We start from the raw sequence: 26,475 nt of genomic DNA, 5'->3' as shown, positions 1-26,475 counted from the left end.
TTTCTTAATCTTCTCACTTGGCTAGAGATTTCTTGCAGAAAGCTGCTTTTTTCTCTCTCTCTCTCTCTTTTTTTTTTTTTTTTTTTTCTCATATCCTGGCATCCATTTGCCTGCTGTCAGGCTCTGCTGTCTGTCTGGTCTGCTGGAAATATCTTTGGTGAATGGTATGCTCCAATATAGTAAGTTTAATTTGTATCAAATCATTGTGGATACCCTGCCCTGCTCCCTGCAGTATTGTTAACAGGTATCCTAATTTACTTGCATTTTGCTGCTTGGCAGTGAAACCCAGCAGTGGTGGAGTTTGTTTCTTCCTGCAGAGCTGCTGAGTCCGTACGCGTTGAAGTCACCCCTGTGTTTCGAGCCAAACGCAGTGCGCTGCTGAGGATTCGTCTCGGTCTAAAGAAGCTTTGATCTTGGGTCTTCTACTGTCTGAGCTGCTTCTAGCAGGGTGTTATTTGTCATCAGGTGTGTTCTTGGCGAGGTGTTCCAGTGTCATAGCTGCAGCTTGTATTTCGCCTACAAGCCTGTTTGTCGAACGCTCTGCAGCGTAGTACCTGGCATTCCCGTCGGCTGTGTGTGCTGATGTGAGTTCGGATTACTCAGGCTGATACACTCCGTGCTGGAAACCTCCTGGTTTCAGTCCCTGCTTCCTGGACAGCTTCTCTGTTTCATCTGCTACTCAGCTTACAGTGACACAGTCCTTGGAGCGATGCTGAGTCTGGGAAGGAGCATCTCCCTCCGCTGCTGGCACCGCGCTCCGGAGGGAAGGCAGGGATGCCGCTGGCCACCTCTGCCGCGGGGCAGGTTGCTGCCTCACGTTCAGCTCGGCATCCGCGGGACCCCAGGCCCTCTGCAAAGCCGCTTGCCCCCCAGCCTGTGCTGGTGCGTGGGATCGTTCCTCCCCAGGTGGAGGACTTTGCATGTTCCTGTAATGAACCTGACGGGGTTTGTGCCAGCCCGGATCTCCCACCCGGTCCAAGCCCCTCCAAGTGCCAGCACAGTCAGCGGGGGTGTCGCCCGCCCGAGGCCGCGCTCTGTCCCGCCAGCCCGGCCGTTAATGACGAGCTTCCGTAGTTTTGGGCCCTGTGTGGACAGCTCGGGTGGGGGCACCGCTAGTGAGCTGCCTGAAGCCGGCCTGCGTGCCGCTGATGGCAGCCCCCGCGCCCAGCGGGGCAGGCGGGTTGCAACCCGCTGCGCTGCCCGCTTACCGAGGCCGCATTTCGTCAGCTTGTCTGTAAGGATTGTTGCGAGGCAGCGTGGAAAGCGTTGCTGATGCTGAGGTGAACAACATCCACTGCTCTCCCTTCATCCTCAGAGCTCGCCATTTCATCCTAGAAGGCTGTCACGTTGGTCAGGCGTGATTTTCCTTCGTAAATCCATGCTGACTACTCCCAGTCACTTTCTTGTCCTTCAGCGTGTTTGGCTTCCAGGATTAATTGCTCCATCACTCCCCCAGGGAGTAAGGTGAGGTTGACCAGCCTGTAGCTCCTCAGATCCTCCTTGAAGACAGGAGTGACATCTGCTTTCTCCCAGTCCTCAGAAACCTTCCCTGGTCACCATGCAGCACCAGTAAACGTCTTGCTCTCCCTCCGTAAGACTTGTAGGGAACTACACCACCTGTAAGGTGTTTCTGGATTCACGCCTGGGCCAGGAGAAGATGGGGAGGGAGGGGTGCATGTCCCTACAGCTGAGGTTTTAGGCAGCTGATGCGTGGTTTAGGGCCAGAACCAGTGAAGAGTCAAGTCTGGTCCAACCTGACAGAGGAGGGGGGTATCACTGGGTGCGATGTTTGGGGTGCTTTCTTACCCTGCTCTGCCATCAGGCGCAAGCAGCTCCTGGAAAGGTTTTGCAAGCTTCCCTGTCTGTTTGGGCTAAAGCTACTGGTGTCTAGTGGGTTTGGCTGTGCAGGCCACACGTTTCCTCTGGTCTCAAAGGGCCACATGTTCTTCCCTGCCATGTGGCTGAAGCTGTGATGCATACACGATGTAGCCAGTGTGTCCGCGTGCAGCAGATCTGCTCGTGGCTGGGGCTGGGTTCACTGTGCTTATGCAAACGAAAATACACGGAGCATATGTGCGTGCAAGGCATTGCCTGCCAGGGAAGGAGGACGGCCAGGAGCGTGGGCCTTGGCTGCTAGCACAGTTCATCTAGCCCTTAGTTTCTGACCATGGATGAGAGGGGAACACCACGGGTCGCGTACCTTGGTGACCTCGTATGTCCTGTGGGCAGTTACGTACAGGCAGTTGTGAAGCTGATTCTGCCATCGCACACAAACCCAAGCTTCCTTTTGTTCTGCTGCTTATGCCAAAAGAAAGTCTGCCTGTCGCAGGAGAAGAGCGATCAGGCATAGTCTGAGGACAACCCTGAGCAGCTTTTGGGTATCTTTGCTCCTGAGAGCGACAGCCAGGCGCGTGCGATTGCTGCTGCTGTGTCTGCTCAGAATCACAGAATCACAGAATAGTAGGGGTTGGAAGGGACCTCTGTGGGTCATCCAGTCCAACCCTCCTGCCGAAGCAGGGTCACCCACAGCAGGCTGCACAGGACCTTGTCCAGGCGGGTCTTGAATATCTCCAGAGAAGGAGACTCCACAGCCTCCCTGGGCAGCCTGGGCCAGGGCTCCGTCACCCTCAGAGGGAAGAAGTTCTTCCTCATGTTCAGACGGAACTTCCTGTGCCTCAGTTTGTGCCCATTGCCCCTTGTCCTGTCGCTGGGCACCACTGAAAAGAGCTTGGCCCCATCCTCCTGACACCCACCCTTCAGATATTTGTAGGCATTTATAAGGTCCCCTCGCAGCCTTCTCTTCTCCAGGCTGAACAAGCCCAGCTCCCTCAACCTCTCCTCGTAGGGGAGAGGTTCCAGTCCCTTCATCATCCTCGTAGCCCTGCGCTGGACTCTCTCCAGTAGCTCTTCATCTTTCTTGAACTGGGGAGCCCAGCACTGGACACAGTACTCCAGATGAGGCCTCACCAGGGCAGTGTAGAGGGGAAGGAGAACCTCCCTCAACCTGCTGGCCACACTCTTCTTGATGCACCCCAGGATCCCGTTGCTCCTGACTCTGTGCATTGCTCTGTTCTTACAGCACTGTTCCTGGTCTTCACGGGCGGAATGAGTCCAAGGCCACTTGGCCACAGGCAAACAGGAGGGACAGCCTCAGTGCCTATGTGATTTTACTTTTTGTACAGAAATTCCTTCCATTTTTTTCTGCGATCAAACTTCTAAACAATATACTAAGATCCTTGTGTAGGCCGTGCATCTGTTTCTTGTTGAAATCACAGCTGGGGTGTGCTGCTTGTGCTGGGGTAAAATACTGATGCTTTGGTGTTAGATGTGGAGATGTGAAACCAGTGTTGGTTTTTAGGTACAGCAGCCTTGGTTGTTGTGGTGCTAGTTTGGTGTTCTCGCATTTGTGTAGTGCAGTTCCTGAAGTAAAGGCCAGCGGTGGCGGAAGGTAAGTAGTAGCTGTTAGCAGAGTGCCTTGCAGCGGGCTCTGAGGTCACGTTGTGTCACTGGCGGTGACGGACGCCCGTGAATGACTGCTGTGTGCCTGCGTCACGGAATAGCTCTAAAACCTTTGTTTTTGCCATTATAGGACCAGATACGAACTGGCTCGTTTCTTTTGAAATCTCACAGTGCTGGGAGCAATGCAGAATCCTCCTGAGTGTATAATGGAGGAAAATACTGTTTGTTTTCTCTTCTAGACATGTTGTTGTGAAGACTTCTCCCAACCACAAATACATTTTCACGCTGAGAACCCATTCCTCCGTTGTTCCTGGCAGCATCGCGTTCAGCTTGCCCCAGGTACTGTATGGTTTGACTTACTGTTTTGCTAGAGAATAAGCAAAATCTCTTTTGAGATCAGGATTGAAGATAACTAGTCTAATTGGAGGGAGATGTCTGCATAAATATGTGCTAGAAATTTGATTTCTGACAGCAAAAATTCAAGGAGACTTTTACTATAGCTGAAGCAAACTTGCCTATATTACTTTGTTCTATTTTTACTGCATGGTGGGATAAAAATACTAGAAAAGGTGTGATTCAACCTTTTAAAAAGACCACCTGAATCAGACTATTTCAGAAAGAAAAGCCTAAGCAATGTCTGCTGTTTGTTATGCATTTTTATTGTTCCCTCGTTTCCCGTGACTTTAAAGAGTTTTCTTTGCTGTGTTGCTCTTTTAAAGACCTGCACGAAGTTTTATTGACTGTATTCAGTCACTGTTAGTGTTTCTAGATGAGAAGGGCAATGTAGTGCATAAAATAGATTTAGCTTGTCTCTGCTTTCTTAATTAAGTCGAGTTATAACATGTTAAATGATGGTTAGAATAAAGACTTGATACAATTAACTTCTAAATAGAAGAATTAATCTTGTAGCCTTTAACTGGCTTACCCAGTGAGTCTCATAGCATAAAACTGCAACAGCCGTGGTCACTGGTTTAATGCTGTCATATTTTCCTGCTAGTAACTGGCCTGCAAGTTGAGTCTCCATGCTTCACACACAATTTTTTTCATCAGCAGATGACTTGGCATAGGCCCCAAAACTTCGTTTTGCTTTTTGATGTCTTGTTCAAATTCAGATTTGTCGGATGAGTGGGTGAAGAGGATGTTATGTTAACAATGTGTCCAGTAGGATTTACGATCCCAAACTGAAAACCAGTTATCAGTAGAAGATATTTGTATCGCGGGGTTAAAGCAGATGCGTCCGTGGCCTAGGGTTGATTTTGGTACATTCCAGGAGTTATCTGCAGGGCCGGGAGAGCTCCTCTGCCATGGGACGAGGTAGATTGCTTACCCCTGAAAAGTGACTGTGGTAGCAAGTGTTACAGCTGCTGGAGTGGGAATGTTTTGCTGGAGTATTGCTGGCGTTAGGATTTAATTTCCAGTATTTCCTGAAGCCTTGGATAACTGTGAACAGGGTCACACAAGATGTGTGTTTACCTCATGTACTCATGGAGGTCATGCAATGTGCGCTTAAGCTCTGAGACCTCCAAGAAGGTCTTGTTGAGCATTCATTACACATGTAAAGTTCTCGACCACCTTTATTCTGTAATAGTCTTAACTCTTAGGCCTAAATACCAAAAGCCGTGAAAAATGTTGCAGACTGCAGAGCCCAAACGATGAAATGCCTGGCGGTGATGACAGACTGCTTAGCAGAAACCACCCAAACGAACGCAGGAATCGAGCTGTATCTCTTGCCACAGAGAAGATCCCGACTGATCTTCCTAGCAGAAGTGGGACAGCTTTCCTTCCTCCCCTGAAATTTGCTGAGAGGCTTAACCTGGAGGGCTTAAGCAAAGCCCAGTGTGTGCAGGAGTACCAGTGTGCTGCCCACCGTTCTGGCACTGGTGTCACCAGTGCCTGGTACTTCAGGTGAAGGGGAGTTTAGGATATCTTTTGCCGAAGAATTGGAGTGTCAGGGCGGGGGCAGAATTCTTCCTGGCCTTGCAGGTAAACAGTAAAGGCTGTGAAACGTGAGATTAAATATGGAAACATAATTTGTTTTCACCTTCTTGGGAATACCAGTAAGTACACGTAAGGCTTCCTGCTCTGGGCTTTGGTTGCTAACAGGTTGATCTTTCTTCTTCCAAGGGAATTCTTTCCTGAAGTTTGAACCGTGGACATATTGGACAGGGTGTAGAGAGGGAAGTTTTAATTTTTTGTGAAAGGTCATTGTATTCCTACCAGATTTGTTCCTTCCAGATAAAAAGCCAAACAGAAACGACCGTGAAGTACAGCGTTTCGAGTGCAGCCTTACCAGAGCCTTGTGTAATGATACTTAGATATTCCTGTGATTCGTGCCTCTCTGAGGCTTAGATGTTTGAGAGGCTGTGACCACTGCACAGCCTGAGTTGTGGACTGTAAATACACACTGGCCAATCTGTAACACAAGGGCCGGTGGAAAAATACTATTTTTGCAATTATCAAGCCAGAACTTTTGGCATAGTAAAGGTCATAGGTTTTCGTGTCATATAATTATTGAGCCATTTCTCACTTCTCATGCAGTTCTGTGCTGCACAAATCTTTTTAGAGAAATTTGAAGGGACCTAAGGGATTTGAACGATTCCATTCTTACTAGTTGTCTGAACAAATTTTGATTTAGGTAATTTTTTAACTTAAAGCACATTACAACTATTTCCTGCAAATAATATATACATGTAAGCTTTTAAAATGGTGGTGGAGTGTATAGCAGCCTTTCTTGCCTGGTGCACTGCCTCTTGTGTGGTCGGCACCTGAGCTTTGGTAGAAAATGAGCAGAATGACAAAAAGCCCTCTCCAGTACGAGAACTTCTGCCTCCGAGATGGTGGGGACACCAGTGACACAAACCAGTAACCAACAGGTGGGACACAGCAACCTCCTGAGGCCAGAAACCAGAATTATTAGTAGAAATGATTCCATGTTTTTGACTTCTTTCCTGCTAGCTTGGGGGTCTTTGTAAGATCCTGCTGTGCCCTGATGTTGCTGCTTCCCGGTTGTTATGGGGGAGCCTGCTTTCCCGAGGGAGGCTGCTGACTCTGAGCGGGCGTTTGTTCCACTGAAGGACAGGCTTTCTAAACTGTTTGTCAGAGAAAATGGTTTTGTTGTTTCCACGGAGTTTTTACAGAGATATTTTGTTGTTTTTACAGAGAAAATGGGCTGGACTTTCCATCGGACAAGAGATAGATGGTAAGTCAGGCAGCGGCGTGATCATCGCGTGTGTTTATAGAACTGAATTCCATGTTTCCATACTGAATTGAAACTGAATTGCAAAATCCCAGATCTTCAGCCCTTCTTCAAGTAATGTGAGGCCCTCATTAGTGAAAGGGAGTTGCTTGCATGTCTGCAAGCTTGCTGTCTCTTCATGTTTTCAAAACCTGGAGGACTATTTTGACTATTATCTTCAGATGGCTGCTAGTGTGTCAGCATGGCTCTGTACGGGACATCAGTGTCCACCTGCAGAGGTGAACATTGAACACGCGCTGGGTAGTCTGTTCTGGTGGCTTTGGGGAGCACTGATCAGCTAGCAGAAAGCAGCTGTTGTCATTGAGGATTCTCCTGACATCTAAATCTGAGTATGGAGAGTGGGGGAGCGTCAGTGCTAAGAGCTGCCAAGAGCCGCCCGTGTGCTCTGGATGCTGGCGCGACGAGCTGTGTGAGTGGCACTGGTGGTTTTACCAATACCTGACCAGAATGTTCTGCAGTGTAATGAGGGGAAAGGGATACCGTCTGGAGTTTGTGCAAACTGAGGATTTGTATTCCGGTTTCAAGTCTTGTTGGAGCCTGGCGAGCCTTTGCCAGCATTCAAGGAGGAGGCTGGTTCGTGTATCTCAGCTTACACGCGCTGGCTTTCGCTCATTGGTGCTGTCTGCCACCATTACCTCTGGTTTGTGAACGATTGTCATCGCTGTTGGTTACGGGTGCTGCTGTTTGGTCTGTCTGCAGCTTCTGGAGTGTTGACCAAACTCCTGGCAACAGCTGTTGTTATGGGAGGGTCTCCACGTTCTTTGTGACAGCCCATCAAGGTGATGGATCGCGTCGGCTCTTCTATCCATCAGGAATTACCTGTGTGCTCCTGGGGGCAGCCATCTCATAGAACCATACAATCATTAAGGTCAGAAAAGACCTCTAAGATCACGAAGTCCAACCGTCAACCCAACACCACTGTGCCTGCTAAACCATGTCCCCAAGTACCATATCGACACGTTTTTTTGAACTCATCCAGGGAGGGTGACTCCACCACCGCCCTGGGCAGCCCGTTCCAACGCCTGACCACTCTGTCAGTAAAGAAATTTTTCCTAATATCCATTCTGAACCTTCCCTGACACAACTTGAGGCCGTTACCTCTCATCCTTTCCTTTGACAAGGTTATTGTGATGAAGCCTGCTCCGATGGGTGGCTGGCTCAGGGTTGTTGATGTGGAGCAGCGTTCATTAGGCCGCTGTTTTGCCATTTGAGGCGTTTGCAGTGATTCCAGGGGATTCTCTTGTTTGAGGACTGTGGGCGGAGATGATGATGGGGCCGTAGGCTGAGAAGTGGTAGAGCTGAGGCTGTGAGGTGCTCTTAGAGAAGCTCGCTCCTTGGCTGTTTGTTTTTCTGGCTGCTTTGGCCATGGATCAGTACTTGAGTGTGAAGTCTGATGTCTTTGCGGGTCTCTTTTTGTAGTGACAAGCTAGAGTGAGTCTGTTTGCCTCTTTACACGACTGGATGGCTCACAGATCTTGCTTGGAAGCCATTTCTTTTTGCTAGCTGGTTTTGTTTTGTTTTGTTTAAACTGAAGACTAACCTATAATGAGAGGGGAAGACCCATAAATTAATTCGCTTCGTACCCTTTTTTGGTTGCTGATGAGTAACATGTGCCAGCTGGCTTACAGACACATGCTTTCCAGTACTACATTGATTTGGGGAAAGAAACATTAATATTCACCATGATTAGCTGTTAGAGCAGATTTGTGAGCCTACTTGTACTAGACCTTGCTGTAAACTTACCAACTATGTGGGAACATGTCTTAAGAAAAATAATGCTGTAATTTTATGCAGAGTGACTAAACGTCATATGACTCCCTGCTGAGTGTAAAGGATTTGTAAAGCTGTTCTGCAGGTAGGGAGAAGTATTCATAAAGCTAGTGATTGATCAGGGCTCTCCTGTCTTGTCTTGTTCCCCTAATAATGTGAGAACTGTGTTTTAAAAGGCAGTTTTAAATGCAGGCCGCTGCTCAGTGGTACGGCGAGGCTGAGTCCCGCTGTGGCAAAGGCTTTCCAGGCGAGTGACTCTTGTAACAAGTTTGCCTTCGTGGGACGCTGGGTGCCGTGGGGGAGGCGGCTGTCTTGCCCGCGGTGCGATTCGGCTGCGTCAGCTCCTGTGCCAGGGCTGGAGATGCGCGCCCGGGGCTGGCTGCCTCGGCTGCCTTCGCCGCGCCGGGGTCACCGCTGCCCTCTCAGCCGCCGGCTCCGTTGCTGGGACTTCACAGGCTCGTGGTGCAGACACCTTGCAGGCTGGACGTCGCGGTGCGTTGCTGCTCGGCTTGTACCGGCCATCGCCAGCGTTCAGTCCTTGGTGGAAGGACTGCCTGTGTTCCGTTGGCACCTCAGTTCTGCGATGTGACCGTATCCAGAAGCTTTTATTTGACAAAGCCCTGAGATTGTGAGGAAAGGCTGAGAGAGCCGGGGTTGTTCGGCCTCGAGAAGGCTGCGGCGAGACCTCAGAGCAGCCTGGCAGTGCCTGGAGGGGCCTGCAGGAAAGATGGGGACAGTCTTTTTAGCAAGGCCTGTTGTGATAGCATAAGGGGTGATGGCTTTAAACTAAAAGAGGGCAGATTTAGACTGGGTATAAGGAAGAATTTTTTTGCCCTGAGGGTGGTGAAACCCGGGCACAGGTTGCCCAGAGAGGTAGTGGAGGCCCCATCCCTGGAAACCTTCCAGGGCAGGTTGGATGGGGCTCTGAGCACCCTGCTCCTGTGGAAGATGTCCCTGCTCACTGCAGGGTGGGTGGATGAGATGGCCTCTAAAGGTCCCTTCCACCCCAAAGCGTTCTGTGATCAGGCAAGTAAAAGGAGATAACTGTCCTGAGGTGGCCTGGAAGGTAAGAAGAACTCCTGTTGTGCCCTTGCAGGACCAAAGCCCCTCCTTCGCTGCCTGTAACTTAGGTGCGAACCCTGCTGCCGTATCCCGTTCTGAAAGAGCTGGTTGGTACAGCAGATACGCCGCAATTCAGGAAGTGCTTTAGTGCTTCCTCTTTATCCCTGTTTCCTGGAAGATCCTTCTCTGAGAGCTCATTTCTAGGTGGCCTGTTCTTGTACCAGGAAGGACATTAAATGTGCATGCTGATGACCTGTGTGTCTTCTGGTAACAACTTCAGCAAGAGGCAGGCTCTTTTTATTCTCTCAGCTTGAACAAATCACATGTCATTGCACGCTGGATGCTTGTTTTGATGTCACATCTTCCCAGGAGTCTGCAGGTTTATTCTGGAACTATTCTACTGCCAAGATGTTTGGTAGGAAATAGTAGGTTACGTGTGAAGTACGTTACGTTTCCCTTATTCACCTCCTACTGCTTTACCCTTCACTGTGACTTCGGTGTCAGGTGAGGCTTTCTTCTCTAGATTCAAAGCAAACCTGTAATGTTCCCCAGTCTTCTGGAGAAACATCCGCTTCTGTGCTTTGCTGCAGTCTGTTCTGTGAATTATTGGGACGTCTGCTCTGTGAGACCCTGTTCTCTGATCGTTGTGCTGAGGCAGTAGCCCTGCAGTTGAGGACCATGCTCTTCTTTCCTTTCTGTCCTCTTTCCTCCAGCAGCAACAGCCCCAAGTGGCCTCTTGTTTTTGCACAGTATAACTTGAGGCCTGTGGGGATTAGGTGCGGTTGGCAATGCCTGTGGAGTGCCTTCCATGCCACTTTGCTTTCTGCCCCCTTTCAAGGGCTGTTTGGTCGATTCTGTAGTACTGAAGGTAACCGGGGGCATGCTAGGGTGGGCCCAAGGGCACCTCTGGGGTTGGGGCTATTTCCTGTGTGTCGAAGGTGAAGGGTAGTTGATGCTTCATTCTGGGCTGTAGATAGATTACATTACTGCACTTGACTTTGCAGGTGATGTGAGTTTCTGCTACCTAATCTGGAGAAGAGCTAGTCAATCTGTTGCTCCAGAAAACAGTTATGATCTCTTGTCTTGTCAAAAAAACCGATGACTACTCTTGATGCTTGCTTCTGGGTTTCCCGAGAGCATGTCCTCCAAACCCCATGCAATGCTACAGGCTTGGGGAGGAGTGGCTGGAAAAGGAAAGAGAAAAGGACCTGGGGGTGGTGGTCGACAGCTGGCTGACCATGAGCCAGCAGTGTGCCCAGGTGGCCAAGAAGGCCAACAGCATCCTGGCTTGGATCAGGAATGGTGTGGCCAGTAGGAGTAGGGAGGGGATCGTACCCCTGGACTGGGCACTGGTGAGGCCACACCTCGAGTGCTGTGTTCAGTTTTGGGCCCCTCACTCCAAGCAGGACATTGAGGGGCTGGAGTGTGTCCAGAGAAGGGCAGCGAGGCTGGGGAGGGGGCTGGAGAACACGTCTGATGGGGAGCGGCTGAGGGAGCTGGGGTTGTTCAGTCTGGAGAAGAGGAGGCTGAGGGGGGACCTTCTCACTCTTCACAACTACCTGACAGGAGGGTGTAGTGAGGGGGGTGTTGGTCTCTTCTCCCAACTAACTAACGATAGGGCGAGAGGCCATGGCCTCAAGTTGTGTCAGAGGAGGTTTAGATTGGATATTAGGAAGAATTTCTTGACTGAAAGAGTGGTCAGGCATTGGACCAGGCTGCCCAGGGCAGTGGTGGGGTCCCCATCCATGGAGGGGTTCGAAAAACGTGTGGATGTGGCACTTCAGGACATTGGTTAGTAGGCATGGTGGTGTTGGGTGAATGGTTGGACTGGATGATCTTAGAGGTCTTTTCCAGCCTATGATTCTATGATACCCTCGATAGCTATCGTGGTACTGCAGCATGGGTGAATTTGCTTGCATTGTCCTCGTCCCCAAAGCTTGTGTGGTGTTTGAGCTGCTTTAACGGACGCTGTTTGAGTTTTTAAAGAAATGCAGGGGTTTGCAGTGGAGATACATTTGCTGTATTTTTGATCTTGTAGTAGAACACAGATGTAAGAGAAATAAGGGTCTCTATCAGAAATAATATATTCAGTTTTGTGAAGTACTCATTCTGAATGGAAGAACGCGTATTGCCAAACTTGCAGTATGTTTAATGTATTGTGGGGTCACCTTGCTGTTCTGAAATGTGCTGTTTGTTCCTTGTTTTTAAACAGTTTCCTTATACACTTTTGACAAGGCGAGGCAGTGTATTGGCACCATGACGATCGAGATAGATTTCCTGCAGAAGAAGAGCATTGACTCCAACCCCTACGACACCGACAAGATGGCTGCGGAGTTCATCCAGCAGTTCAACAGCCAGGCCTTCTCCGTAGGCCAGCAGGTGCGGGCTTGGTGTGGTTTTTGGAAACCAAACTGATCTTAAGGAATGTGTGCGTGCTGGTGCTACGGTGATGTAAGATACTGGAGAATGCCTGGCTGCTGCAAGGGGCTGCTAGTAGGCAGAAGTTTTTTCTTGTGTCAGTGGTTTCTTTATGAAAAGTTGAAACATCGTGACTTTCACTGAGGGCATGAGCAGCGCTTTTTCCTGATCTAAAGAAACCTGTCTGTCTCTGAAGGAAAATCCCGAAGCTGGAGAGAGCTGGGTGCTCTCTCTGTTGTGTTGAACATAAGCGTGGCAGCTCCTGGAATCTTCTGAGAAGTAACGTTTGCCTTCCTTGTGTGTAAGATCAAATGACCACTGGTTTTAATTAATTCTCACCTTTCAAATGCAGTATATTGTAATATTTATTGCTGCTCTGTGGACTCCAGTAGTAAAATAGGTGCGAAGCATTTGATGTAGGGATTTCTGAAAGCCGATGTCCCTGTAACTGAGCGTTCTCAGCTCTGCAGCAGATGGGCTTCTGCCCCTGCGAACGTCTGTGGTCCCCTCCTGTTTGCCGTATTCTCAGGACAGGCCGAGGTCTGTCTCTCACAGAAGGTTACAACTTGCTCTGAATCTAAAGTCAGTTGCAGACATAATCTTGGAGGAAAGGAGTCGTGCAGAGACAGCCTGCTGTTCTGTGGGATGGACCCTACTTCTTGTAACACTCATTCTGTCTCTCGCTACTGTAGCACTATTTTTGAGGTATCCTTGGCAAACTGAAATATGGAAGATCAAAAAGGTTTGAGCTGAATTGTTCTCCTTGCCTAAAACCAACATCTAAAGTGAGAGGAAAGTATCAAGAGATGATGTAGAACATTTAGCTGGGGAGAAAAGGGTGGGAAAGAGAAGCTTTTCTTGGAAGGAGAATTTTCCTTTCAGTTTTTCCACCTGACTTTGTTCTGCTGCGTTTGATCTGTTACCCATAAGTATGGGACATGAAAAGAATGTGTTCAGCACACCAGAGCTTTACAGGATAAAAAATACATGGAATTTGTTGGGTGGTAAACTCAGGCCTCTTTCTCTTCAAATCTTAGTAGCCTTGTCAAAGTCCTTTTTAGCATTTTAATGAGGTAAAATCCCCTTCTGTTTTTTCTTTCCGCAGCTTGTGTTCAGTTTTAATGACAAACTTTTTGGCCTGTTGGTAAAGGACATGGAAGCTATGGACCCCAGCATTCTCAAAGGAGAGTCTGGAGCAAGCAAGAAGCAGAAGGTAGGCTCGCAGGACTTCGTGTTCACTGCCTAGGGACTGTGGAGGTTCAGGTACCGGTCAGAGCTTGCTACAAGCAGGAATTTGGGTTACTTGCATTTGGAGAAGTTGCACGGTCATTTCATCTGGCTGCTGCTTTTGCCTCAGAGAAGATAAGGACTGTTGTCTGCAGTTTAATGCAGTCTCCTGTGCTTGTGTAGTTGGGAGCTTTGAGGTGGACCCACTAAAGTGCAGAGCTGGGGAAGATACAAGGAATATCTTTTGGGGTTTATGTGCTAATTCATGGAAACATCCTCTTTGGAGCCTTTTTGTCTTCCAAATCTGTCCAGTTTTGGTTTTTCCTTCTGTAGAAAGGGTGTGGTTTTATTTTCTTCTTTACTTGCTAGATCTTGCTGAAATAAAATAGTTGGTTTTGAACTAAACAAATAACTTTAGAAAGGCAATTGATTATACCTGATGAGCTTCTGCATTTGGTGGTGTTAGCTTTAGAGGAGGTGTTGGCTTTTCACATTCTTCCCCAATGACTTATGTAATGGAGCTGTTGCTGTTGTTTCTTGCCCTCCGAGAAGTGCTTGGAGATACCTAAGGAGCAATCTGAAGCTGAGCCTGATCATGTAATTATTGATTTCCTTCCCTTTTGCAGATTGAGGTCGGTTTGGTTCTTGGAAACAGTCAAGTTGCCTTTGAAAAAGCTGAGAACTCCTCTCTCAATCTGATCGGTAAGTGCCACTGTATCTGAAGAGATAAATAATGCCTGAGGTTTGCTGCTTCGCAGGCCGCAGACCAGTCTGCCTCCAAGTTTGTTTTTCGTGTTACATCAGTTGACCTAATCCATTGAAAACTGCCCCTCAGAATGTCTCCCAGGTATCTGCTCCATCTGGGAGATCACTGGATTTGATCCCTTAGGAACCTGTCACACCCTCTAGAAAGCAATTTTTAGATCCTCAGGACTCTCTCGAAAACCGCTGCGCTGAGAAGACACCATCCCTCCAGCAGACTTCGCTGGTGCTAAGCAGGGGCTCTGTAGAAGTCCCTGTCCTCCCCGTGTGAAGCTCCACAGCTGAGGGACGTACGGGAGCAGTTGGGTGCGTCTCCGTGCCGTGCTTACTGCCGCGGTGTATCTGAGCTGTACAGACACCGGGCCGGGGGGGAAAGGCGAGCGGGACTTGGAGAGGTTCTGACAGCAGCAAATCGAGTTAGAGGAGTAGAGGAGTTAGAGCACCTGGACTCCTAGGCCTAGTTTAGAAAGGCACCGTGGAACAGTACTGCAGCACAGGTCAGCAACTAGTTGAAATATGTCAACTCTTTAAACATCAGAGGATGACATTTTCAGGGACACTAACAAGCCAACACCTCTTTAGTTGAATTTAATTAAAACAGTGGGGAAATAGGAAATTGAGAACTGTTTTGAACATGTAGCCAAGATTTCAAAGGGACTCCAAAACTTCTGAAAATCCCACCTGTGAATGAGATCTCTTCTTCCAGGAGAGAGGACAGCTTCTGAAGAGCGCTTCTGAAGGTCCTGCTCTTCAGAAAGTGATGACAGCTGCAAGACACAGCACGGGGTTCGTTTTGTGTTTTAACTGCTTACACAGCAAGATTATTAACAAAACCATGAGCATTTTTAATCTAAAACCTCAACAAAACAAATCTTTATCTACAATTTCAGACTTCACTAGCAAAGAATTTGGGGAATAATTGTGTCCTCCACCGTTCATCCAGAAGGAAACTGGTGTAGGGCTGGGGAGGAATCTGGTGTCTTCCCCTAGAGCCACCAGCTTGGGTGATGGGGACCTGGACCACGAAGCGGGCCGTGAGGGCCCCTTCCCTGCAGCTGGCCTTGTGTGTGCTCTGGGAGCGTGGTGGCTGTCCGGCAGAGCAGGTACGCACTCCGTTCATCTGGCTGTTGCTTTTCTTATCAGTGTACTCTTATCAGTACAGGCTTGGGGTGGACCTGCTGGAGAGCAGCTCTGCGGAGAGGGACCTGGGCGTCCTGGTGGATGACAGGGTGACCATGAGCCAGCAGTGTGCCCTGGCTGCCAAGAAAGCCAATGGGATCCTGGGGTGCATCAAGAAGAGTGTGGGCAGCAGGGCGAGGGAGGTTCTCCTTCCCCTCTACACTGCCCTGGTGAGGCCTCATCTGGAGTATTGTGTCCAGTGCTGGGCTCCCCAGTTCAAGAAAGATGAAGAGCTACTGGAGAGAGTCCAGCACAGGGCTACGAGGATGATGAGGGGACTGGAACATCTCCCCTACGAGGAGAGGCTGAGGGAGCTGGACTTGTTCAGCCTGAAGAAGAGAAGGCTGCGAGGGGACCTTATAAATGCCTACAAATATCTGCAGGGTGGGGGTCAGGAGGATGGGGCCAGGCTCTTTTCAGTGGTGCCCAGCGACAGGACAAGGGGCAATGGGCACAAACTGAGGCACAGGAAGTTCCGTCTGAAGATGAGGAAGAACTTCTTCCCTCTGAGGGTGACGGAGCACTGGCCCAGGCTGCCCAGGGAGGTTGTGGAGTCTCCTTCTCTGGAGATATTCAAGACCCGCCTGGCCGCGGTGCTGTGCAGCCTGCTCTGGGTGACCCTGCTTGGGCAGGGGGGTTGGACTAGATGACCCACAGAGGTCCCTTCCAACCCCTAACATTCTGTGATTCTGTTACGAGGTGGACGATTCTTGGCAAGCCCACAGTTGCAGATGCCTCCCTTGCTGGTCATGCGGCTCGAGGCGTGCGTTTCTGGGGGGGATTCGAGCCCTGTGCTTGAACAGACACTCTGATTGTTTTTTTTTTCCTTGTGTTCCTTTCCGATCTTGTTGCCTCTTGCCGGAGCCCGTGAGCTGAGCAGACTTTTGCTGCTGCTGTTCCACAGTTGGGCAGCGGCAGGTGGAGGCTGCTGTGAGCGGGTTCAGGGAGCCTGGCCAGCGCAGACCAGCGCTCAGGCGAGTACTCAGCTGAGTTTTAATACCTATGATTTTTGCAGTAGGCTTCAAAGCGTACCTCTGCTTTCCTGTGAATGCTGGCATATTTGTTACAGAAATAAAACATGTGAGGGTAGTGGCCACTTAGGACAGTGGAACTCAACTCGTTCAGCATTGCAGAGCGTGTGGCAGAGCCTGAGTTGTGCCACTGCCCTGCAGCGCTGTCCTCCCCGGGCGCGAGGCTGTGACTTCGTGCTCTGGAGTCGTCTGCTTCACGTGCTGCGGTTGCTCCGAAAGCTGGGGAGACCGAGGCTGTGGTGGCACCGTGTACCTTGCGTCTTACATGGACATTTTTACCCGAAAGTAGAGCAGTCATCTGCACTGAAAACGCCCACCAGAGCTCTGGGGGCTGAACTGTAGATGACTGTAATTAAGCATATTAACAAGGATGCTGGTTTTAAGAGCACCAAATGAAGTTTGCACAATTAGTTCGTACCTGTGATTACATGATTACAGCCCCTTTAGGTTTTACTGTGTGTTGGTAGAACAGCTTGAGGTGAGTATTAACATAATCCAATTTATTGCATCAGAGCAAGCAGTGATACTTTACTTGATTAATATTCAAAGCCATATAATGACCTGTGATCTTCCTCCTAGCATGTGTAGGGGTGAAGAGTGGTCCTGTGGGAGAGCTGATTGATTGGGAATGGGAATCCTTCTCCGTGATTCAATTGCCTGCAGACAAGACAAAAGAGTTGCTTATGCCTCAATTTACTTCTGTCAGAATGGTGCTTTATTTAATCTCCTCACTGATCTGAGGCAGAGCTACTTAATGTGCTTTGTTGGTCTCTGGAGAATTGTAAAATTGTGAATAATTAAATTTTGAGAGAGGACATAAAAATAGAGTAAGTGTCACTGATTACTGCCTTCAATAAAGGGTCTTTATTGTTTCAATAGAAAAGAATTGTGATCATTAAAAAAAAAAGCCAATTCTATTTCTTCTACTTAGCATAAAATCATGTGTTATAAAACCAGTGGACGATGTTTTAATTCCATCTGCAAGGATTTCATTGTGATCAGATGCAGCCAGAAGGGGGGGGTGCAGGATAAGAGGAACGTCCCTGCCTGAGCGATCTGATCTGAAAACCGCAGTGGAGCAGTGAGATGAGGAATAGCGAGGGACCAGCGAGCCGGTGCCCGCTCTGCCCTGCCTGGTACTCGCTGTTGCTGCTGTCCCTTCCGTGCTCTGCAGTGCTGTCCCTGTCGTCTTAGTCCGAGGCAGCGGCGTCTTCGTTTATTTTGCTGCTCCTGGGACTGAAGTGTGGATTCCTGCTGCGTGTAGACCAAGAGTGTCAGCGGTCGCAGTCAGCTCACACAGAACTTTTCGTTAGCGTATTTACTGGACTGCAGATGCTAACTCATTGTCTGACTCAACTCGAGGTGTCTCTGGAAGAGGTTATGGAACAAATCAGCCACCTGCGCTGGTGTAGTTAGCCGGGGCTGGCTTTCTAGGGGAGGTGGTGGTCCCCAGGGCCAATCCTGTAAAGCACCGTGTAAATCTAAGAAAATACGAGACACCCAGTTTCTGCGTGAATGGAGGACAATCTTCAGTCCTTGCTTTCTGCCTCGGGTTTTGTGTTACTGTTGGCTTCTCTGGCAGCGACGCAGAGTGACGTCGCTGGAAGCTGTTTAGATCTAACGGATGCGAGCGTCAGTGCCTGTGTGTGAATACCCTCGGATGAGCTGAAGGTGAGCCCGCGTGGACTGGGCAGCATCTCAGCAGCGTTCTCAGAGGAGCGTTTGTGCTTACTGTCTACCTCCTGAGAGCCCCGAGTACTTGAAAGGTTTCTGCAAAGGGACTAAGGAGCTCCTAAGACTAAAACTTGTGTGGTTTGTCAACAAAAGAGAAAGGAGGGCGGTTACAGCGTCAGATGGAGACTGCAAAACCTGGGCTTCAGGGATCTGGCTGAACTGGAGGTAGCCCTAGAAGAGGTTGTGGAACAAACAGACAAAATTGACCGTGGTGGCTTGCCGAGACTGGCTTTTGTTCTTCCGAGCTGTGAAGGAACTAGCAGACCTTGTGATTGTTTTGTGTAACCTTGCTTAAAATCGCTGTGGTGTCGAAGGACTGGAAGACGGTGAATGTGCCGTCTGTTTTGTGGAAGGATTCCAGAGAAGGTCTGGAGAACTGCGGGTCCTTGACCCTGAAATCTGTACAGCAAATTGACACAAACCGTAAGAAGGAATCAAGTGAGTGGATACCTGTGTAGAGATGATACACGGGGAAGGGTTGGCTTGTCTGCTGTAAGGGCAGTCCTTCCTCGTGACCCCACCAGAGTTCATGATGGGCATCAAAAAGCATGGCAGAAGGGCTGACATAATCTGCTTGTTTTTCGGAGCTCTTCCAGCAAAGTTCTTGATCAGAGTTTATTTAAAAAGAAGCAAACAGAGATGGGTGAAAGAGAAGGTGCTTACATGAGTAGAGGAGTTCGTGAAAGGGTAGAACTAAATGGCCAGTGCCAGTGGTGACTCTCTGCTGAGGCGTTTGCTTTTCATTATAGTTATTGAATAAACTGGAAAAAAGGCTGAGCAGTAAGGTGAAAAAGCCTGCTCTTATGGAGCTGAGTGACTAAGAAATAAAATGGCAGAGGAAATTCGATGTAAATAAATGTAAAGTGATGTGTGGGAGGAAGAACACTTTAAACTTTGGTCAGACATGACTGCTGTCTGGGGCCGAGATCCCAGCTGTGGTAGCTCCAAGGAAATGCTGGACCCATGCTCAGCGGCAGCCTGAGCCCTCTGAGGAACTGTGAAGTACGATTGTTGAGCATTAGTACACGTTATTAATAAAGCAATGTGAACGAAGTGGAGCATAACTTTGTGCCTGTGTTTAGGATGCAGACAACCCACAGTGCGTGCAGTTCCAAGCTGCCTGCCTGTCAGCGGCTGGAGCGGAGATGGAGCAGACTGAGAGGGGAACAGGGCTGCTCAGGTGTGGAGCAGCTGCCGCGTAAGGAAGGAAGAACAAGTGAGGACTGCTCTGCCTGCGAAGGGCACGACTGAGGAGGGCACAGGACAAACTGTGATCGTCCCAGGCAGCCTGGAAGAGAGTGGATACTGATAGTATTTACTGCCTCTCCAGACAGAAGATCTGGGGGACATGGAGCTGGCAGGAGCTGGCGCAGGGAGGCGAAAGGAGGTGTTTGGTTGCGCAGCCGGTGGCAGACACGGCGAGCTGGATGCTGCAGGGCCGGTCTGGGTGGTAAGTTTACCTGGGTCCGAGGGGACCTAGGTAAACTCATGGCAAAGAAATCTACTGTGGAGTCTTAAATAAATAGGAGCAACACCTGGCTTGAGGAATCCCTGAGCTGGATGGTTGGAAGGCTGGAATATAGTTTCCTACGTAAGCTGAGGCTCTGACTGCCCTTGCACCCTTGTCACAGTGCATCCTCCTGGCTAACGCTTGCAACCGAACGTCGAGTTGGCTGGGCAGGGGTCTGACCTGGTGGAACTGTTGGTGGTTGTTCTTCTGTCTGCTGTAATTCTGTGGTGCTTCATCACTGAAATAATTTCTTTTTTTTTTTTTTTTTTTTTCCAGGTAAATCAAAGACCAAGGAGAACCGCCAGTCAATCATCAACCCAGACTGGAATTTTGAGAAAATGGGCATTGGGGGCCTTGACAAAGAATTCTCAGATATTTTCCGACGAGCTTTTGCTTCCAGAGTTTTTCCACCTGAAATTGTGGAGCAAATGGGTGAGTGTGATCTGAAGAAGTATGGCTGGGGTACAGGATGCCAGCCTGTTTCTGGTTTGTAGAGACTGGATATGAACTAACGACCTTGGGGTGCCGTAACGTGGCAGTTGCTTAGAGATCTGATGGACTAACAAGGCCTTTTCTTCTCCTGTTGCTCCTGAATGTCTTTCGTGCTCTTGTTGCTTGGCTGGAGGGGAGGGGCAAAGAGACACCGTGAATACTCCAACACTGCTACGTGAAATGTCTGAACGAAGGAGATAGGGGATTTAACTGAATACTTTTCTGTTGGACTCAGATGCTCCCTATTCTTTTGAATGCTTCATTGATTCGTAGTGGGGAGACTGAATGCTCCTGTTGCCGGCTTCCTGGCAATGGGCTGTCTGTATAGGTCAAAAGAAATTCTGTCTTAATGATCCTGCCGTATATATTACATATCTGTTGTCCTGGCAGTTGCACTATAGACCTAGGTCCTTCTCACAGCGTCACCCAATAAACAGAGTATCTTGTGTGAGCCGATTTGAAATGCTGGAGAGGACGCACAGGCCCTGGCACGTCGCGGAGTCTGTGAAATAAAAGCACAGATTCTACATATAATGTTTTTGGGGGGGGGTGGGGGGGGGTGAGGGAAGGAAGGGCGGTCCCATTACTTTGTAAACATATGCTGGCAGGCAGATAAATGGTACTGGTTTTAATTTTTAGTAAGCAATATGCAGCTGCAGATAGCTTGTTTTGTCACATAAAGTGGCGGGGGATGTTATAGCTGGTCCTCGTTCTCCGAATATGATCTCTGTGGGTTCGTATTTGAATTTGGAATTTGTAGCTGTATAATTTCTGTGTATGTTTGTATTTCTTGATCCACCTTCCCTCTCCCCCCAGATAAAGCAATCAAGATTTTGATTACAAAACAGATTTCCATCAGAAGATATGTCCTGTTTGTGTGTGGCTGCATAACGTGTGTCTGTTTCCAGTGCTTGTGGAATTGGTGTTAAACTTCCCCGTGAGGTGCGTTAGGTCTTTTCTTAGCAATTTGAACACTTAGGGGGAAACACTGGAGAAACCCCGTAGGCTAAATCCAATTAGTGCACAGTTCTCTCTCCTGCCTTTTTGCTTCGTATCGATCTGATAGCCAAGGCCTTCTGGGGGCTGATCTTGATTCTCTTGGTGTTTGTGGCTGTGAGCAAGTCATAACTTCTCTGCTTCTGCTTGAGAATATCAAATGCTTAAATTTGTTAAGTATTTAGCTGCTCTGCAGAGAGAGGAAATGAGAGAAATGGTGTTGGCTGTGGAAAGAAAAGCTCTCTACAACTGCCTGACGGGGCTGTAGTGGGGCAGGTGTTGGTCTCTTCTCCCAGGTAACCAGCGACAGGACGAGAGGCCATGGCCTCAAGTTGCGTCAGGGGTGGTTTAGGTTGGATATTAGGAAAAATTTCTTTACTGAGAGAGTGGTCAGGCATTGGACCAGGCTGCCCAGGGGGGTGGTGAAGTCCCCATCCCTGGAGGGGTTCAAAAACTGTGTGGATGTGGCACTTGGGGACGTGGTTTAGCAGGCACGGTGGTGTTGGGTGGGTGGTTGGACTTGATGATCTGAGAGGTCTTTTCAATCTTAATGACTGTGATTTTACCCAGGCACTCTGTTGTGTGCAGTTCAGAAATGTTGCAGACAGCTGGCCTTTGGGTGCACCGGCATCCCTTACTTGAAATATTTTCATCTTTTGAAGCAACTATCGTATATATTTGTGGCTGCAGTGCAGAGTCCTTAGCTGTGACCATAGGTGAAGATAAAAGATTTAGACTTTGGGAATTCTCGTTGGTGTCGCTGGACTGATGAGAAATGTGTACTAAATGAGACCAGAGGTAATTGGAGCTTGTTTTCATTTTGCTACAGCATCACCTGTTCAGCTTCCCTGGCTGCGTGCGATCCGGCAGCGTGTTGAGCAGTCGTGTGTCAGGCTACGGTTACCTTCCCTTGATATTATCCTTAACTGAATTAACCTGCCAGCTGGGCGCTCTTGGATCGCGATGTGCAGCGGCTGACTTCGCTGTGGGGGACCTGCGTCTCCACCAGGTACCTCTGAAGAAGGTCGGAAGCCTTGCTGACTGCAGGGTGAGGCTGCGGAGCTGCCTTGCAGGGTGTGCTGCTCAGATGGTTCCTCGTGTTAATTGGTGTTGCTTAATACAGGAAGAAAAGATTCTCTGAAGGACCACTAGTATTTTGATTACCCTGGGCAATGAATTAAAGGCGTGCCATATTATTTATGTAAATACATATACCCTTACTTGTGCATGTTTACACACATACTACACAAAGAAACATTTTTCTCCTGAGAAGTGAGACTCCAAACCGAGCTCTCTAGCTCGCTGATTAACCCTAGGGCTAAAGAGCTTATCTGAAATTTGAAAAAACAAAACTTTCTGGCATTCTTTTTCTTTGCCTTCGTTATAACTTGCTCTTAACTGTATTTCAGATCTGAAATGTCAGTGTGACAGCTGTTCACCTTTGTATATAATTTATAGGGAAAGGAAAAGAAAGAATCTGCTTGCTATCTGGTGCTCCAGCGCTCACCCGTTGCTGGTTTTTGCCCAGTGCTCACAGACTGCGACTTCCATGCCAAATGCAATAAATATTTCTGTCCCGTAACTACATAAAGGCTCTGTAGACCCTTCAAAAACTACTTGCAATTTGTGTGTGGTTTATCTAACTTCCAAGGAATGTTCTGGCTTTGGAGCACATAAATCAACGTTAGTTGACCATATTATCCAAGGGTGTAAATACTACTCTGATGCTACAAGCTTTGGTTTATCCAAGAAAGGAAATCTTAGCTCAGCTTCAGCTGGTCATTAAAGCTTGCCATGGCTCCCTGCTGCCCTGGAAAGGAGCAATTTACTTTCCCCTACCCACGCTTTTCCTGCGCGCGTAGCTGCCACCTCTGCTGTGGTGGCTTTGGGCTTGTATGGCTCGGTAGAGAGCTAATACAGTGGGAAGCAAAAAATACTAGTAATTAAAAAAAAATGACATGGTCAGCATTCAGCTAGATCAGCTCGCTGGGTGGCTTGATGTGGCACAGCTACGCGGGCGCCGGGGCAGCGGGTGGTGGGGGTAAGGTCGCTTTTGAGCCAGGGTGGGACCTTCATCCCTTTAACCTGATGGCTTTTGAGACTGTAGCTTCGCAGTCATTTCCTGGAGGTTCTTCAGCGTTACGAACATTGTGATGCTGATATCTTTCACCTAATGCTTGGCTCTGAGTAATCTTTAGACTGCCAAATGGAGATGACTCCTTGTCTGGGTGAGGGCTGAGGAGGGAGTCTTGCAGCAGAAGGGGCACTCCGTTTTAGTGCCGTCCATGAGGCCCCTCTGTCGTACGAACGATGCTTCTGTGGATGCTTGCCGGGCACTGGTGGAGGTGAGATAGCAGCCAGTCCCTGGCTGAAGGACAGCCCTCCAAAGGCCGGGTTTCTAGGCAGTCATCCTCCTTTTCGGCCCTTTCGGATCTCTGTGATGCACAGCTTTACTCCGGGCTGGACAGCTTCGTGGCGAACTGCAGACTGGTTTTGCTTACTCTTTGTCGCAGCATCCTCTTGCTGAAGCTAAAGCTCCTCCTTTTATTCGATAAATATTGTATTTTCCTCAGCTGTTCCTGCAGATAAGCCCTTTCTTCGCATCCATGTTAAACGCTGGGTTTTTTTCTGCTGAGACTTTAAATTCAGCTCATTCAGTGGCCTGTGCCACTGCCTAGCACTGCGACTTGGAGTACTTACTGCAGCACTCGTCGCTCTGCCCCTGGCCCCGCCGACTTCAGCAGGTACGTAGCCATTGGGACTAAAGGTTCTCATATTTGGCGCCTGGTGCTGTAAATTTCAACAGAACTCAAAAAAAAGCATTTTCTTGGACGTGAAAAGAAAATGTTAGTTACTGAGCTCTTGTTTTTCTGTTTAAAGAGCACTCTGGTGTCTCCATGCATTGAAACACAATCTTGACTCTCGGAAGGGAAGTGATTTTTGTGACTGCGGTGGCACGTTAGTCGTCGTAGAGGCTGCTGAAAAAGCAGAGTCTGTATGTACAGGTTGTTGTTATGGCTTAAGAACAGGTATAGAAATGTTTGGTGTTACAGCTCATGTTCCTTTAAAGAGAGTGAAATGGAACCCGAATTCCCCGTCCCCTCCTGTCACCATCAGTCCGTAGGTTAAATCAGGCTTTGCCAAGATGGTTGCTGGTTCCTGGTCACCGTCTGCTCTGACCCCTTGGATCAGTTGGTTTCAGTGCTCTGTAGGTTTGAAGTAGCGCTCGCTATATGAAAGTGAAGTATTGACAAAGCACAAGATGAACATTCAAATTAGCAGATACCCAGCTATTATTTTCTTTCTTGGATTCTGCCTGTGAACTGGAGGCTTGTCTTTTAAGCTGTCTTAAAAATTAATACGTTAATGTTCTTGAAGCACTCAGATACTTCAGAGAAGAATAATGATGGAAAGAATCTCATCCAGTCTATTCTTAATATAGGATAATTTTAATGACGAATCAGTGTCAGACATGTCTAACCTGTAACTGAGGTGCTGGAGCCTCCCAAGGCAGCCTGTTCCACTGCTCAGAGCATCTTCACTGTCAGAAATTTTCAAGTGTTTATTCTCAGTTTTGCAGCAGTTCATCAAGTATTTGTTATTTCTTTTATGTTTTTCGCTGAGGCTTTTACGTAGTTGTCTGTTTGTTTTTCTCTTCAGTATTCCCAGGGCTACATCTCAGATTTTTAAGCCATTTCTCATAACCTCTCGATCACCGATCGCTGCTGTTTCTCTTCCCTTGGTCATTCTTCACTGCTTAGAAGTGTGATGACCAGAGCAGGGCCGGGTCAGCGAGGTGCAGATCAGTTCCAGCTCAGCTGGCAGTCTGGTCTGTGCCTCGGTGTTCATAATTCTCTGTGGGCGGATTTTTTTGTTTTGCAGCATGCAGTTAATTATTCCTACCCCAGTGTGGAAACTTGTGTGTCAAATGACATTGTTTTTAAATGAAATTAAAAATTTAAATTTAAAACAATATAGGGAGGTGATCGTGCCCCTGTACTCAGCACTGGTGAGGCCACACCTCGAGTGCTGTGTTCAGTTTTGGGCCCCTCACTCCAAGCAGGACATGGAGGGGCTGGAGCGTGTCCAGAGCAGGGCAGCGAGGCTGGGGAGGGGTCTGGAGAACAAGTCTGATGGGGAGCGGCTGAGGGGGCTGGGGCTGTTCGGTCTGGAGAAGAGGAGGCTGAGAGGGGACCTTCTCACTCTGTACAACTGCCTGACAGGAGGGGGGAGTGAGGGGGGTGTTGGTCTCTTCCCCCCAGTAACCAGCGATAGGCCAAGAGGCCATGGCCTCAAGTTGCATCAGGGGAGGTTCACGTTGGATATCAGGAAAAATTTATTGACTGCAAGAGTGGTCAGGCATTGGACCAGGCTGCCCAGGGCAGTGGTGGAGTCTCCATCTCTGGAGGGGTTCAAAAAATAAGTGGATATGGCACTTCAGGACATGGTTCAGCAGGCACAGTGATGTTGGTTTGACGGTTGGACTTGATGATCTTAGAGATCTTTTCCAACCTTAATGATTCTGTGATGCTATGAATTTAATCCTGCCTATCAGAGTATTTGTAGATCTTGGTGCTGTAATATGCAGATTTAATAGGTGCCTTCTGTTCCATCTTCCAGGCTATTGATAAAAGCACTGCATGCCAATAACTCCAGGATGAATCCTTTCTCATGGTGCTTTAAAGTTTGTGGGGTTATCTTCCATCCAGTTCTCGTTTAGTTTGAACTTCATTCAGCCTGTTTTTTGCCCTACGTGTATATGAAGATGTATAAGACCTGTTTACTTTATGAAAGTCTGCGTCTCCCTCTGTTGCTTTATTTATTTTCTCAAACCGCTGTGTGTGACCTCCTACCCTTTCCTGGAGGGAAGTTGTCTCAGACTGATCTAATCAATTCCTTTTGGCTATTTGTTGTATCGCTGTTTTCTTCTACCAACTTAAAAAGACTTTGTGCCAGTATTTTCCAGGAGCTAAGTGAGCAATAGGTCTGTGCCACACAATCAGAAAATAACTGAGGTTGAAATGGGTCTCTTGAGCTTTACGCCAGCCTCCTGGCTCCCTTCCTTTCCCTCAGCTCTTTTCCCTTTACAGCGTTAGGGAAGACATTCACTTTCTTGCCCGCGCTGTCTCGCCCACCCTGTACAAGTTCTCAGTGACTCTGGGATGATTTCACCCGCTCTGAGTGCTCTTGGGTGAAGTTCATGGCAGTAAGCTGCAACATCTAATGCTCCTGTGGGCTGTCTCTTGTTCTTTTCCTACTCCTTTTTCCTATTCTTGCCCATTTGTCACTGATATTAATATTAGCTGCCACATAACACGTGAAGTCTTCATTCGTGTGTAGCAGGTTGAACTTAATGTTTTCTGTTGTTAGCTTTGCTTCTCTGTAGAGAAGTGGGCCAAGGCTTTCCTGGGTCTTCTGCTCCTAAACTGAAGTGTGCTCCTCGCTCCGAAGCGCATGGTTCCCTGTGGCCAGCGAGGCTGAATCTGGTCACTTAGCTCTGCCTCCACATACCTGAAGAGACCTGTGTGTGTGCTTTCTTGGGAGAGCAGCAGACACGTCCTGCGGAGATCGCTGCTGTT

General features: G+C 48.6%; 1 protein-coding gene across 2 annotated transcripts in view; it reads left to right on the top strand.

Annotated features, from left to right (window-relative positions):
- The window catches only part of NSF (N-ethylmaleimide sensitive factor, vesicle fusing ATPase), an 86,681-nt gene that overhangs the window by 16,598 nt on the left and 43,608 nt on the right, over positions 1-26,475 (top strand). For both annotated transcript variants that reach the window (XM_075443850.1, XM_075443851.1), the window contains exons 3-8: positions 3,699-3,798; positions 6,619-6,658; positions 11,760-11,926; positions 13,071-13,178; positions 13,819-13,894; positions 19,685-19,840. In XM_075443850.1, coding sequence (XP_075299965.1) covers positions 3,699-3,798; positions 6,619-6,658; positions 11,760-11,926; positions 13,071-13,178; positions 13,819-13,894; positions 19,685-19,840 — 647 coding nt within the window. The remainder of the gene's footprint in view (positions 1-3,698; positions 3,799-6,618; positions 6,659-11,759; positions 11,927-13,070; positions 13,179-13,818; positions 13,895-19,684; positions 19,841-26,475) is intronic.

Source organism: Opisthocomus hoazin, chromosome 26 (genome assembly GCF_030867145.1).
Source record: "Opisthocomus hoazin isolate bOpiHoa1 chromosome 26, bOpiHoa1.hap1, whole genome shotgun sequence".
Taxonomy (NCBI): domain Eukaryota; kingdom Metazoa; phylum Chordata; class Aves; order Opisthocomiformes; family Opisthocomidae; genus Opisthocomus; species Opisthocomus hoazin.
Note: the sequence above shows the minus strand (reverse complement) of the source record. Positions and strands in the feature narration are given on the sequence as shown.